Genomic DNA, 16,626 nt, shown 5'->3' with positions numbered 1-16,626 from the left:
TTTTTATTTTTATTGATTTTTTACAGAGAGGAAAGGAGAGAGACAGAGAGTCAGAAACATCGATGAGAGAGAAATATCGACCAGTTGCCTCCTGCACACCTCTCACTGGGGATGTGCCCGCAACCAAGGTACATGTCCTTGACCGGAATCGAACCTGGGACCTTTCAGTCCACAGGCCGACGCTCTATCCACTGAGCCAAACCGGTCTTGGCTACATATTTTTAATATACTTTTTTTTTTATTGATTTCAGAGAGGGAGAGGGAGAGAGATAGAAACATCAATGATGAGAGAGAATCACTGATCGGCTGCCTCCCGCACACCCCACATTGGGGATAGAGCCCACAACCTGGGCATGTGCCCTTGACCAGAATTGAACGTGGGACCCTTCAGTCTACAGGCCAACACTCTATCCACTGCGCCAAACTGGCTAGGGCATTATAGGGATTTTTGAAAATCCAAATATTAACATATAATTTTTCCATCAAGAGATAACTACTACTAATGTTTTCACCTATTTCCAGTTTTTCCTGTGTGTATGCACACACACACACACACACACACACACACACACACACACTCATGTTATAAACTTGAGATCAGTGTTTAAACTGAATATACAATTTTGCATCCTGCTTGCTCTTTAATGTTCTATTATGAAGATAATCCCCATAATTAAGTATTCTTTTTTTAAAAAAATGTTTTTATTGATTTCAGAGAGGAAGGGGGAGGGAGAGATAGAAACATCAATGATGAAAGAATCATTGATTGGCTGCCTCCCTACTGGGGATAGAGCCGGCAACCCAGGCATGTGCCCTTGACTGGAATCAAACCCGGGGCTCTTTGGTCCACAGGCCAATGCTCTATCCACTGAGCCAAACCAGCTAGGGCCATTAAGTACTCTTGAATTGCCATTTTAAATGGCTACATAAGGTCCCTGCTTGAAATGTACTAATAATTATCCTGCTGTTGGTTATTTATATCTCCCCCTCATTTTTGCTATGAATGATACTTAACATCTCTGTATGTAATTCTCTGAGTTCCTATTCCCCTGGGAGAGGTTCCTAAAAGGTAATCCCATCTCCCTTAGGTCTTTACTCAAGCATGACCTTACCTTAAAATGAAAACTTTCTTCCCCAACACTCCACATTCCTCTTTCCTGCATTATTTTTCTCCTCAGCACTTACCACTAACATACCATAATAGAGTACATTATGCTGTCTGTGGTCCCCACTAGAATACAGGACGAGGAATTCTGTTGGTTTTATTTGGGGCTGGATACCTGTATGCAGTGCAATGTTTGGCATATGACAGGGACTCAGGAGTACTCTTTTTTTTTTTTTTTTGGTGCCCAAACAGGGACATGAATCAGGAGTACTCTTGATGAATGAATCTAGGTAGTTGATTCATTACCACCCAATTGCTTTTCTGAAAATTTTAAAGAGTGTCTGTTTCTTTCTACCCTCAACACTTCTGAGTATTTTTATTTTGAAAATCTTTAACAATTTGATGGGAGAAGAAAATGTTAAATTTGCCTTTCTCTGATTATTAGTGAGATCTAATTAAGAAAAACAGATTTTTATTGATTTCAGAAAGGAAGGGAGAGAGAGAGAAGGAAACATCAATGATGAGAGAGAATCACTGACCGGCTGCCTCTTGCATGTCCCACATTGGGGATCAAGCCCGCAACCCGGGCATGTACCCTGAATGGGAATCAAACCATGATCTCCTGGTTCATGGGTCGATGCTAAACCACTGAGCAACATTGGCAGGGCAATGAGATTTAATTTTTATTTTTATTTTATTTTATTTTTTAGAGATTTAATTTTTATTTATTTATTTATTTTTTAAAAAATATATTTTATTGATTTTTTACAGAGAGGAGGGGAGAGGGATAGAGAGTTAGAAACATCGATGAGAGAGAAACATCGATCAGCTGCCTCCTGCACACTCCCCACTGGGGATGTGCCCGCAACCAAGGTACATGCCCTTGACCGGAATCGAACCTGGGACCCTTGAGTCCGCAGACCGATGCTCTATCCACTGAGCCAAACCGGTTAGGGTGAGATTTAATTTTTAAAAGAATTTATTAGTCACTTGAATCTCTTCTCAGAATTTTGTTCATATTCTTAGCCCATTTTTGGGGAAAAGGTTTATTATTTGATTTTTGTGGTAAAATATACACAACATAAAACCTACCATTTTAACCATTTTCAAGTGTGTAATTCTGTGGCATTACGTATCTGCACATTGTTCTGCAACCATCACCACCATCCACCTCCCAAAGCTTTTCATCTTCCCACATGGAAACTGTCCCCATCACACACTAACTCCCCTTTCCTTACTCCCCCAGCTTCTGGCAACTGCCATTCTACTTTTTGTCAAAAGATTATTTTTAGATGCCTAGCCGGTGTGGCTCAATGGTTGAACTTCATCCCATGAACCAAGAAGTTGCTGTTAGATTTTGGGTCAGGGCACAGATCGGTTTGCAGGCTTGATCCCCAGTAGGGGGCGCGCAGGAGGCAGCTGATTGATGATGTTTCTCTCATTGAAGTTTCTCTCTCTACCCCTTTCCTTTCCTCTCTCTAAAAATCAATGAAATCATATTTTTTTAAAAAGATGATTTTTAGAGCAAAAGAGTACCAATCAGATGGAAAACAAACTTGTTTTTAAATTCTGTGTCTCTGAAGGAAGAAGTGAAAAGCTAGTTTCTTCTCCTCACCTGCTTTGCTCAGTTTTGCTGTTTAGTGTTTACATGAAGGCCCGAGATAAAATGCGAGGGCAATCTTGAAACCAGCTGGCTCTCACATACCTCGATAACGTCTGTAGGCTTGTTTATGTACTCTTTAAAGATCAAGATGGTGGGAACATAGACGTTGACGTTGTACTGCCCCGTCATCTCTTCCGCCCCTCTCGAACCGACATACACATATCCAAATAAAAAACACTCTCTGTGTGCAAAAGCAGTCAGCTGTTAGGGCAGAACAGAGAGGAAGAAATGAGGTCAATAGCACAGCATGTAAATTATAAATCAAGTGTGACTTCTTACATCAGATGAACACTAGCTTATTGTATGGCCCCACTTGGGCTGTTACACCCTTGTACACTTGTAGAAATTCTATGGTGTTCATGCATGAAAACTGCACCAACAAAGCTCAACACAATTCTTTTCTTTCATAAAGAGAAAAATCATCATCTTATTGAGATGCACAGTGGGTGAGGGGCAGGGAGTGTGTGAGGAATTGCCTGTACCCCAACTATGTGAGATGGCAGTGACATCTCGTGTCACAGTGACAACCAGAGGTGTGCTGGAAGTGTAGACTAGGGTCTCGCTGAGAGGGCAGGTGTGGAGTCAGACAGGCTTCAAGGGACTCAATACTCCCCATACTGCCGGGAGGCCTTGGGTTGTTATAAACCACTCGAAGTTTCAGGATCTTGGTCTATAAAGCAGGGATAATGTCTAGGTCATTGGGTTCTTTTGAAGATTCAATGTATCATGTGTGCGGAAAGCACAGCCTTGCAATAGCATCAGGAGCTGCTCAGTGCACAGTGTTTAAGGCCAATTTCTAGTCTTCGAACATTTCTCATGGGATAAGCTTTTACCTACAAAAAGGACACTCAGGCTACAAGTTCTTCCCAAGGAAATAAGAGAAAACATTACCCCAGCACACAGAGTACCTTGAATGGCAGTGGTATAACCGGCATTTTGTCGAACAGAAGGACATGTGGTTTATTCTCTTGCTGCCAGCCAGAGAGGAATTGGATATAATTTTTATTTGTAACCTTCAATTGAAAAGAGGATGTTAATTTCAACATTGAATTTTCAACCACTGTACTATCATTCAATCAACAGATAATTACATAAAATCAAATGTGTAAAATATTTTATAAAAAATAAGAAATGCAGGCAACTAAGCTTTTGTCTTCATTTGACTAAAACTATTAAAAAGAAAGATGTTGATTTCATATTTTCTTTTTTTTTTAAAATATATTTTTATTGATTTTTTTACAGAGAGAAAGGGAGAGAGATAGAGAGTCAGAAACATTGATGAGAGAGAAACATCAACCAGCTGCCTCCTGCACACCTCCCACTGGGGATGTGCCTGCAACCAAGGTACATGCCCTTGACCGGAATCGAACCTGGGACCTTTCAGTCCACAGGCCGACGCTCTCTCCACTGAGCCAAACCGGTCTTGGCATGATTTCATATTTTCATGTGTTCCAACTCTGAAAGCATAATCTTTTTTTAAAAATATATTTTATTGATTTTTTACAGAGAGGAAGAGAGATGGAGAGGGACAGAGAGTTAGAAACATCGATGAGAGAGAAACATCGATTCAGCTGCCTCCTGCACACTCCCTACTGGGGATGTGCCTGCAACCAAGGTACATGCCTTTGACTGGAATCGAACCTGGGACCCTACAGTCCGCAGGCCAACGCTCTATCCACTGAGCCAAACCGGTCAGAGCATGAAAGCATAATCTTTTCTAAAATAATTACTGACCATAATATTTAAAAAATGAGCTTTCAAAGTTGGTTCTTGCTTAACTACAGACTAATTTTTAATTAACCTTAATCTATTAACCTTAATCTAATGCAGAAGATAATGCACCAATTGGTCTTTTAAAATAGTTTAAATAAAAATAAGTGGGCCTGAGCCAGAGTCAAAACTCTCATCACTCAGAGAGCATGGGATTTTGCCATTTTGGTGACACAAAATTGGCCTTGGACTAAATGTTGCTCTGTCCTCAATTAGAGAAATTTAAAACAAGACCTGAAAAGACCACTGTTCCCAAGGAACTTAACCACATCCCAGAACAAGGCTCAGGGATATTTACTGGAAAATAAAGACATCCCAATATCAGTACCCAACAGGTAAAATGTACACTGTTTAGTATCCAAAAGTAGAAACCCTGGCCAGTGTTGCTCAGTTGGATGAGCATTGTCCCATGCACCAAAAGGTCGCTGGTTTGATTACCGGACAGGGCACATGCCTGGGTGGCAGGCTTGATCTCCTAGTAGGTGTGCAGGAGGCACTGATTGGTGTTTCTCCTTTTTTCTTCCTCTCAAGTAAAAAAAAACATATTTGAAACAAAACAAAAAGTAGAAGGCATGTAAAGGAAGGGGGCGAGGCCTATCAGCTGAAACGAATCCAAAAACGTAACATGATAAAAATAAGTGGGCCCACCTCATCTATACATTACATAATTTCATTTATTGCCATCTGAGTTGCTACTTTTGTGTTTCCCTGTTTATGCTTTAAAATAATCCTACTGAGAGAATAAATTAAAAGCATAATTAAATTTCTATCTAGAAATATGTTAATAATTCAAAAAAGTATCTTTTCACTCTGCTTCTAGAATGATCTCTATAAAACCCCCATCTGATCATTTCTCCCCATTGCTCAATGGCTCCATCACCTGCAGGCCAAGGCCCAGGTTCCGTAAAGATTCCTCTTCATGCTCTAATGGAGTCCTCTCCTACTCACTGATGCTTACTTCATACAAAGCGGGCTGTTCCTGTCCTGGACCGCTGCCTGCCTGGAACTCATTCCCTACTTCCCTCTCCTCACCTGGTAAATACAGAACAGGGTCATTTCTGCCAGGAAGCCTTTCCCAGCTCTAATATACCGGAGGGAAAAAGGCACCCACTAGACTGTGAACTCCTTGAAAATTATTCTCAACACTTGTCCCAGTGCCAGGCATAGAACAGATGCTATGTAAAGGCTTGAGGAACTAGCAGGACAACGCATCATGGTTTTAGGAGCCTACTGTGCTCTCTGACAACTTCCTTTCCAGATAATTCCACCAAGTATTCCTCCTGCAGGTAATGATCCTGCAGGACAGACAATGAACCGTGCAGGAAGAAATTTGATGGAAATGTCTGCACGTTCACTTTCCCTGGTATTGTTAAAGGAACAAATCATTTAAAGTAAAACAAGAATCCTGTTCTAGTTCCTCTGATCCCTAACTTAAGAGACTGGGGGGAAAATGCTTCTTAAATATAAAAACCATAAACTAGTATGAACTCTTTGTGCCTGGCTTCTTTAGCTCAACCCCCTGTATGTGAAATTTCATCATACTGTTGCATCACTATATGTTCTGGAAGTTCCAAAAATAATACTTGTGTTCATGGAATCTGGTATTTTCTATAGATATGGTCATTAAATCTACAATTAGACGGAGCTTAATTTGAATAGTCTCGTAAGAAAAGTATCTTCAGAGGAACAAGGCGATGAGTCGGAAAGAAATCCTTTATCTTATATGTTGTGGTCCAACCTTTTGCTTAGGGCAGTGGTTGGCAAACTGCGGCTCTCGAGCCACATGAGGCTCTTTGTCCCCTTGAGTGTGGCTCTTCCACAAAATACTGACTTCTGCGCATGGGCCACGAAGTTTCAATTGCACTGTACGTGTGCGTCCGCGCGTGGTATTTTGTGGAAGAGCCACACTCAAGGGGGCAAAGAGCCGCACATGGCTCACGAGCCGCAGTTTGCCGACCACTGGCTTAGGGAATAAGCATCACTGTCATTTTAGGCTCAGAGTCCTAGGACCGTAAAACTGCACAGTGGTTATTAACAGGGAGGAACTCTGTGTCTCTCTACTTCATCTGTTCAATTTCAGTCTCTGACAGACTCCATGGAAAATACTTGGTGTGAATGATACATTAATTAACACGTCGCTTGCCCTGCTCAAGTGACCACAGGTAGAGCCCGGGCAGCCAGCAGTCAGTCCCAGGCACCTTGCCAACTACTGCTCAGCCAGGTACTTACTTTCTCCACCAAGTTCCCTGGAAGAAGATTCTCTACAAACTGTCGCAGGTTCTCTGAGACAACCGCATTATGGAAGAAGGAGACTTTCCCGTTTATGACTCCGATGATAGAAGGTGTGCTGTGTGCTCCCAGGTGACGGGCCAGGCGCCTCTCGTACCCAGCATGGACCACGCCGATCCCTATACCTGAAAAGTATGGGAGACCTACATGAAGCCTTTTGTCCCTGGCAGTTGAAGAAATGCTAATTAATTTTTTGGTGTGAAATTATGACCTAGCAGAAGGGGGTATCTGACACTTGTCCTCCTCTCTCTATTCCTTCTGCCTTAGTTCAGGCCAGTGGTTGCTGCCTCGTCAGGGCTGGTAACCTCCTTTCCTCTACCCTCACGTTCTGTAACCTGTCCTTCACGTAACTTTAACAGTTAGCTTTCTATAGAGTAGGTCTGATTCGGTCACTCCTCTATATAAAAACTTTTCTTGGCTTTATTACACATTAAAAAATGAAGTCCAGCTTCCTTAGCCAGGAATGTAAGGCTCCTTACTACCTGCTCCCAGCTCTTCCTGGCCGCCCCCCTTACCTACACCCAGCCACGCCCTGCTGCTGCTGGCTCTTCTGACAATGTTGCTCTGCTGGCACTGTTCCTTCTGCCCTAATGTTACTCCCCCGCCTCCTGCCTAACCAACTCCTAATCACCTTTCAAAAGAATAAGTAAAAAGTTGGTGCTTGACGGTCATTGAGTTGAAGAAAGTAGACTAATACATTTCAGGAAGATTTTTCAAAGAAGCTTATAATAAAATGGGCGCTTTCAAAAATTTAACTTTGGTAAACTAGAAAACCTAGTTAATCAGAAATTTTCTAAGGTTAATTTATTAAGTGCTTCCTATATATCAGGCACTTAACAAAAACACTGCCATTTAATATTCAATCTCAGGAAAGCATTTTGGCAAATCTGAGTATCTGAGTGCTTCTGAACGACAGGTTGAAATGTCTGTTTTAGAAGAAATGAACCAATGGTTTTACAGCGCATGCCCTCTCCAGAGAAACATACCCTTCGGGCTGAGTCTGTCCCTTTTTAGTTACTCAAAATAGGTTTGTTCTCTCTCTCTCTCTCTCTCCCCCCCCCCCCCCCCCCCCCACACACACTTAGTTCAGTAATTCTAACTTTACGGAGTTATTAAAATAAATATCCTCCCTGGATCACTAAGGTTTTCCTGGCACTAAGTGGTAACGATAAACAAAGGAAAGACTAACCTGCGATCGAGAATGGTAACGCATGACCACTGATATTATGGGCTGAATTGTGTCCCTCACCCCACCCCTTGCAGGACCCTAACACCCAGGACTTCTGAATGTGAATGTATTTGGAGAGTGGGCCTTTAAAGACGTACTGAAGTTAAAATGGGGCCTTATAAGGGTGGGCCCTAATCCAATACGACAGGTGTCTTATAAAAAGTTTAGTACACAGAAAAAGAGACACACCAGACCATGCGCACATACAGAGACGGCCATGTGAACACACAAGGGGAAGGCCACCATCTGCAAGCCAAGGAGAGAGACTGCAGAAAAAACCAACCCCGCCAACACTGTGATCTTGGACTTTCTAATCTCGAGAACTGCGAGAAAATAAATTTCCGTTGTTTATGTGGTATTTTGTTATGGCAGCCCTAGCGAATTAATATACAGAATGAAATCACAAATACCATACGAATAATCTGAAAATCCTACCAGCCTTAACAGTGATGCTTGAGGGCTGCTTTGTTCACCAGTCATTTTTAAGCTTCTCCTATGTATTGGGCCCCCAGCTAGATGTTAGAAGACTATATAGGTAAAGCTTCAAATTAATAATGCAAAGTGAAATTGGCTGATTCATTTCCCCCTGAAAATGTGTCCTTGGAAAATACTAGTCACCATGAACTTGTGAAGAGAAACCATACCGCTCATTCTCCCCAACATCCCATAAAATTTAAGATTTAGAAAGTTACGTTCTCCCAAATAAACATCTTCCAGTGAATAAAATTATCTTACCCAATCCTTCCAGTTCTTCGACTACTTCTTTCCAAACAGGCTCTATGTGGACACAGGTAAAGCACCAATCTGAGGTGATCTTAATGAGGTAGGGTCTCTTGAAGCTATCAGGAACCACTTTATTCACATAATATGAAAAGTGCAATAAATGTCTCTCATCAATGGGCTCCTGATGCTCAGAACCAAAGGGGAAGTGCATGAACGATTCCTCAAAATAAAAATTTCCTGGGAACTGGCGGAAGCGATGCTCTTGCTGCTTCTGGTGGTCCTGGTTCTCTCTACCCTGCCCGTAGATATCATACTCAGATCTCTTTTCTTCATGGGAAAGAATCTATAAAGAAAGAAAGAAAGAAAAAAAAGAAATCTATGGAACAAAAAAAAGTTTACCCAAAGAATGTTCCTGTAAGCAGCTTGGAAGGTATGAGAAGAAAATAAATGTAGATATGACATGATTAGATATTCTAAATCAGTCACTCTACATCCAGAACATTCTCTCAATAGAAACATTAAGTATTTCAAGACCAAATTACTCCAGTCACTTACTTATGTTCATCTTGGATTTAAAGACTTTTGAACTATCATAATACTAAGCACATCAGTAAAACAAATAAAACTTACCATAATGTTGACCACCAGGGCTCAACCACAAGAAAATTGACTAGGTCACGCCACTTAATTGGAATGATTCCAAACCAAAATATGAAAAGCTGGACACCAAAAAGTAACCCCAGACTGAGTTCAGTGTCTTGTGTGTTGGCCGACTTTGTTTTACTTAGAAATAACTTTGACGTCTGAAATTTGAGACCCTGCTTTAGGAATAAGTCATTCTAGGAGCGGGGCTGTGTGGTGAAGAGCGTTACCTTGCCCAAAGCGGGAAGCTTATCTTTTGTGTTTCCCGGACACACTACTTAAGCTGACATGTTAGAAAACTGTTGAAAATCTTGTGTTTAAATGTATTTGCAACCTTGTGTCACATTAATAACTACAGGCAAATTGGTTTGTAGTTCTTTAAGTTTCTAGAATATGTGCTGCCAACGGAGTACATCATGTAAGTTTCTAAAGAGGAAATAGAGATATACCTTCATGGTAATCCTACAATTCTAATTAAAGCCTTTAAAATAGGCCATTTACTATTAATTTTTATTTTTAAAGTATTTTTACTGATTTCAGAGAGGAAGGGATTGGGAGATAGAAAATCAATGATGAGAGAGAATCACTGATTGGCTGCCTCCTGCACACCCCACACTGGGGATCGAGCCTGCAACCTGGGCATGTGCCCTGACCAGGAATCAAACCATGACCTCCTTCCTGGTTTATAGGTTGATGCTCAATCACTGAGTCACACCGGCCAGGTTAGGCCATTTTTTAAAAAAGAGCTTAAGTGCTCAGGTACTAGTTCTGACACTGGATGTGGCCAAATATGATCTCTCTACCATCATCTAGAAACTGGGTCAAGGGCATAGGGAATATGCCCTGTCTGAGAAGACTTTATTACACAGTTAGACATGCTTTATAAGAGCTAATGGAAGCATCCCAAAGTTTGACACAATACCTCGTAAGCCTTGCTAATTTCAATGAACTTGTCTTCTGCTTGAGGATGTTTGTTTTTGTCAGGATGCCTGAAACACAAAAGGGCAGGCGGTGAGAATGGGCTTAATGTTTCACATACGGTCAATTAACATCCTTGTCCACAAGGTTCCCCACCTCAGAGGCAAGTGGAAGGCTATTTTGTTAGGACAGTTTCTTAAAAATGAACGGCAGAAGCAATCAGTTGCCTCACATAACTATTAAAAAAATGCAACTGTAAAACAGGCAATTTCTTCCCAAAGTATTTCAGCTGGGCACGGTTTCAAAGTGCAACAGGAGACAGTCTTGCAGCATTTTCTAGGAAAGGTGGGAAACGTGCATGCCTTTACATGCTCCCAACACGGCTAACGCTGGCTACGCTAAAGTCACTTCTCTGTAAGAACCAACTTCTTTTCTGATGGCGGCATTTCATCCCAATGCTAGAACGGTATCAATGATATCAATTTCTTCTCAGTTAGACAGAGGAAATAGCTTTAAGGATGCAACATGAATTTGTTTAATAGCAACCATGTTTCAAATAGCATCTTGCTGCTATGTTCAAATTAGCTCATTTTAGTTTTTACTATTACTCTGGTTATCACATTCTACCTATGCAGGCCTTTAACCTGCAAATAGAGAACGTTTTCAAGGCCACATGTTTTAAGATGTGAGCAAAGTCTACAATTTAAGAAGCAAAATGATTTCAACTAATATTGGAACAACGATTTGTTTGCTATTATACACAGCCAGCAATTATCCATCTTGTGGTCATATCTTAGTATGTAATCTGCTTGTGTTTATACCAATTTCAGCTTTGGGGAGTTTAAAGTCCTGGAAAGTAGGGGCCGGGTTTAATGTCCTTAGAACCCCCTAAGATCTAAATCAGTGTTTAATTTTTCAGTGTTCATTTTATTGAAACTCTATTACAGACCTTATTCTTTATGTAATCACTTCTGCTAACTTCTAGTAAATTTCCTCTAGTCAAGGTTCTGGAAAGAGAACATCCACTGGGAAGCAAATGACTACTAAAAACAGCACCAAGTATATCAGAATAAAAACAATTTGCAACTTGACCAACTTATTCTAGCAGGAACATATTTTTAATGAATTATACCACATATTCTGATTTCACTAAAAATAAAGAAACTACAAATGGTTGGTTGTTGAATTTGGACATCACTCCCTAACTAATAATACTTGTTATGAATATTAATGGGGAAAATCTCAGCTGGTATAATGAAAATAGTATGAAAAAGGAGACATATGTAATACTTTAAACAATAAAGGATTAGAAAAGAAAAAGAAAAGGAAACAGTATGACTTAACGAAACAAGGTGATGGTTTTGCAGCATGCTTCTGGATGACAAAAAAAAGTGCTTTAAATATTCAAACTCAGGCTAGAGGCTGACAAGATAAAAGTTATGCGATCATACAAATAAAGATTTAACAGACAGAACTCTGTTGGGGGAAGGGTAGGAAGGGACTTTTAAAGAGACTGAACCAAAGAGAGCTGTGAGGGCAGCTGGGTTAAAACCACAGATCCTGCAACAGAGGGAACTGCAGGACAGCTTCAGCTTATAAGGAATATTTTTCTAATCACAGGGAGACAGCACAATGTTGACAACAGTTAGAAAAAGATAACTTCAGCTCTAGGAAAGTACTGTCCAATGCTATTTTCAGTGCATGAAACATGTCACAAACTGCAATATATACACATCCTTTACATTTCAAAGGGAAGAATATACTGTACTTGGCATCTACAGGTGGTCTAGCTACCCCTAAGGGAATAAAAACAAAGGTAGAAAGAGTAATATAGTTTGAATGACAACTGTAATTAAAAATTAAAAAATACAAAAAATAGTGAAAATAAACATTAAAAGTAATATAGTAAAGTATTAGAGAAATCTACTGTTCAGGTGACTGGCCATGTTATACCCCTTTGCTTCAAATAAAATTTTGTATTCCTCTACTCTCACGTTCTGTAACCTGTTCTCTGTAACTCTTTTCTTTGGAGTGGGAGGAATTGTTTATTTTGCCAATGTAGATGACAAAAGAAAAGTACCTATGATAAAACTTCTTTATTGGAAGACAAACAGTTTTCCTGAGAAAAAAAGTAATTTTAAATGGTTTCATGAAGCAAGGGGCACACTCTTGAGAAGCCTAAGCAACACTATTATAAAACACAGGAGAGGAAGGCTACAAATCCAATTCGGCAATTAACCACGTCCCCCTGCTATAGTTCATTTTGAGAAAACACTACTATTTTTCAGTGCATATGAAACCGTTACAAAAGGAGACAGACTATTTCAGCGATAAAACACTACCATAGCCAAAATTTAGCAGAAAATAGTACAGCGAAAATCCAAGGTAAAGTAAAATTTTAGTCTTTCACTGGATGATACTCTATATATTTCTATGGTGATGAATTACTCCTAAAGAGAATCTAATTAAGGAAGAGAATCATATAACTCATTTAATTAATATAATACTCTTTTCAGCTTTGAAGACAGCAAAGTCAAAACTGTATGTTTTAATAGGTCTTATATACTCAAGCGATCATTTCTGCTTCTAAAATGCTGCCAAAGGCCATGCCCTGTACAAAAGAATGTGAGTACCTTATGAGTTCATTGCAGATTTATACATTTTGCTTTAAACATAAAAAGGCAAGAGTTTGAAGTGATGTCAAAACCAACTTTACTGTGAAAAGTCCCTGAAAAGAGCCCATGCATAATTAGAGATTGTGTTTTTTAGTAACCAATTCTGGATTCTTCATGATATGGATAAGGTCTAAAATATCCATTCAAAACATTATATTTTAAAACTATCTTTTACCTGTATTGCAACCAGTTCAAAGCTAAGATACATGTTTCCTTGAAGAATAATGGTGTCAGCAGTCACACACTGCCTGCAATGCCATCTGCATGTTGCAATTTTGCTCCTGCCTGACTTCCTTCCCACCCAAACACTGACTTACTCACTCTTACTTCTGCCCAGATGGGTAAGTGATTAAAAAAAAAAAAAAAAGCAATAAACTACCTGTCGGTGCAGAAGGTCAAACTATGGAAGCCAGAGGTAATACAGAACTAACCCATAAAACTGGGACAGTAAAACCCTCCCTCAAAGTGTAATTATAAGGTTTAAATGAGATAAACATAGAACATGGAGACTAGCATGTAGGTGCTCAGTGATGGTTCCCATCCCAAACCTTCTTCCTGTTCTTATGCCTGGTACACCCAGCTGTAGTCTCCCATGTTCTTTCCCTCCTGCTGTTCCCTTCCAGCTATATAATCCAGCATTTCTACTTAGGCAAGTCCATAGTATTAGTATTAGTGGAAGAAACTGATGATGTCTGTCCAAAATAAGTTTTTTTTTTAATATATTTTATTGATTTTTCACAGAGAGGAAGGGAGAGAGATAGAGAGAGTTAGAAACATCGATGAGAGAGAAACATCGACCAGCTGCCTCTTGCACATCCCCCACTGGGGATGTGCCCGCAACCCAGGTACATGCCCTTGACCAGAATCGAACCCGGGACCTCTCAGTCCGCAGGCTGATGCTCTATCTACTGAGCCAAACCGGTTTCGGCCAAAATAAGTTTTAAATTTCTTGCTATCCTGCTAATTCATAAACATGTGTATATTCTCTAGCATATATAATATCTACAGGTAAAATTCTGATTTTTCTATAAAATAACAAACTCAATCCCCGAATATTCGTTTAAAAAATTGAGGGCAAAAAGCTCTTATTCTAAAATAGTTTGAAAGCTTAAAAAGTAATAATCTAGAAAATAGGATTGAATGGTGTTGCCTTTAACAATGACACGCATGAGGAGTTACTTTATGAATAACATCATGGGAAGGGTAGCTTATCCATTGTTGAGTACATATATATTTTAAACATTAAAGTTCCCTCCTACTTTATTTTTTTTAAATATATTTTATTGATTTTTCACAGAGAGGAAGGGAGAGAGATAGAGAGTTAGAAACATCTATGAGAGAGAAACATCGATCAGCCGCCTCCTGCACATCTCCTACTGGGGATGTGCCTGCAACCCAGGTACATGCCCTTGACCGGAATCGAACCTGGGACCTTTCAGTCCGCAGGCCGACGCTCTATCCACTGAGCCAAACCGGTTTCGGCATCCCTCCTACTTTAATATTAAATATGCTAATGGTATCTAGGGCAATTAAGGGGGTTTCACAGTAACAGAGGCTTTGGGTCACATCACTAAAATTACAGAAAAACATGAACATTAGACCTTCCAAATAAAATATTTTAGACAGATATATGTTATATATTTATTGAACATAGAGACAAATAAAAGCTAATTAGGCTTCATTTTCCTGCTAAAATTGCTAAGCTTATATTAAACTGTTTCTTTGTTTCACCTACCATTTCCGGACGAGCTTCTTGTAAGCCTTTTTAATATCAGCCTGGCTGGCTCTTCGAGTGACCCCTAGGACTCTGTACGGGTCAAAAGCCAACGCAGACAGAATTTGCAGGATCAGAACCAGAACTATCAACAACTGCCAGGAAATGCTCAACTTTTTCACTTCCATTTCTCTTCCTTTCCAGAGCTGAAATAATGGAAGAGGCAACAAGTTTCAGTGGTAGAAACCTGGACAGTCTTCCTTTTCAGGTCAAGGTATAAGACGTACAGATGAAAAAACAAAACAAAGAAAAGATATTTTGCAGGAAAAGTGTCACGCTGTTTGACTTACGTTTAAAAAAAGTCAACAACCTCACTACTATTTACATCACAAATAAAAATTATTAAAGAACAATTATAGATGAAAAGATGAGCAATAAGAGTAAAAATTCTCCAGCATCCTTGGATTAAAAAAGCCTTAGAAATGACTAAAAATGAGTAAGATGAAGAAATGATAAGCAAATGTGGGAAGACGTATATGAAAATCAAGGTGACTACATCTCAAATACACTGTTTCACTTATTCTGACAATAACAGTGTAAGCTTAAAATACGAGGCTTAAGAATACCCCACTTAGTATATGCTAAATAAATTCATGAAATCATCAGACATACCATGTGCAAAATCACAAAATGAGATAGTTGTGGCATCTTTGGGAGTTAAGTAAGTACAAATACAAAAGTGAAATATTCTTTAAAAAATGGTGCAATTATGATTTAAATATGCCCCAATTCTATTCTTTCTCACCAAGCCCATTAGAACAAAAAAACGAAGCTGCTCTTTAATTTGATCGTTAGCAATAAATGGAAACCTCAGGAAATGCTCAACGTTTTCACTTCCATTGGAGAAAAAAATTCGTTTTCCACGTGAAGGGAAATTAATAACAAAGACTGTAGACCAGACATGGTTCTCGAATACTAAAGCTCCATCTCTGGTGAGTGCAGTGACTGAATTCACCCAGGGTTTCAGGAATAATCCTGGCTGGTTAATGAACACGGTAGTGCTGTATTGCACAGACACTTGCACTCCAGGATTGTGATCTTGGTGATATCATACAAAGGCTTCCCAAGGGCCATATTTATCCTGACTTCTCATAAACTAAGTTTTAAGGTTCAAGTGTCTATGGTGGCACCTTTCTTGAGAGGGTGAGTGAAAGCTCTAACAGCGGTGGATTCTGACAGCTAGAAGTCTAAATGCTGCCTGAGAGTCCGCACAACACTGACTAACCCGATGGCCGACGTTGGGGACTGCATGCATGCTGAATAAAATAGGAAAACAATGTCTTCCTCGATCAGGCAACCTGTAACCTATTCTGTCATTCAAGACACACACAGCCCGCCAAGATGGGGATGTAGCTACTGGGGAAGCACATGGGCTCTGGGATCAGCCTAAGACCGGGACCCAACCTCCACCACGTTATGACCTTGGGCAAGTCCCTTAAACTGGTGAAGCCTCAGTGTCCTTATCCAAAACATGGGGGCGAAGAAGACAGTCTTGAAAGGATCAACCTGGGAGTTAAACGTATGTGACGTATTTACGGGGCACAGGGTCCATCATTGGTACTTGGTATCATTCTTTTGCTATCGTGCTGTGCAATCAGGCCTATTCAACTGTGTCGGTCGCCTCCAGACAGAAGGCCCAAGTGGCGGGGGCCGTGGGGTTCTTTTGCAGACAGCGGGCCGGGGCCGGCCTCCGGGCAGGAAACCACCTGCCCAACAGGTAGGCAGGCTTCCGCCCTTGGGCCATAGCCCCTAAACCAGGCAGCCGCTCCGCAGACGCGCTCGGAGTCTGAGCAACGCCTCGGGCTCCCGCCGGAGGTCGCCACCCTCCAGGAGACGGTC

At 40.4% G+C, this 16,626-nt stretch overlaps 1 protein-coding gene across 1 annotated transcript in view; it reads right to left on the bottom strand.

Annotated features, from left to right (window-relative positions):
- Positions 1–16,626, bottom strand: part of DNAJC16 (DnaJ (Hsp40) homolog, subfamily C, member 16) — a 33,614-nt gene that overhangs the window by 15,062 nt on the left and 1,926 nt on the right. The window contains exons 2-7 of the mRNA XM_005886182.2: positions 14,749–14,933; positions 10,343–10,409; positions 8,791–9,121; positions 6,768–6,952; positions 3,677–3,781; positions 2,811–2,969 (exon numbers count right to left, since the gene is read on the bottom strand). Coding sequence (XP_005886244.1) covers positions 2,811–2,969; positions 3,677–3,781; positions 6,768–6,952; positions 8,791–9,121; positions 10,343–10,409; positions 14,749–14,915 — 1,014 coding nt within the window. The 5' untranslated portion in view covers positions 14,916–14,933. The remainder of the gene's footprint in view (positions 1–2,810; positions 2,970–3,676; positions 3,782–6,767; positions 6,953–8,790; positions 9,122–10,342; positions 10,410–14,748; positions 14,934–16,626) is intronic.

This window comes from Myotis brandtii, unplaced genomic scaffold (assembly GCF_000412655.1).
Source record: "Myotis brandtii unplaced genomic scaffold, ASM41265v1 scaffold96, whole genome shotgun sequence".
Lineage (NCBI taxonomy): Eukaryota > Metazoa > Chordata > Mammalia > Chiroptera > Vespertilionidae > Myotis > Myotis brandtii.
This window is presented reverse-complemented; position numbering and strand designations above follow the sequence as displayed.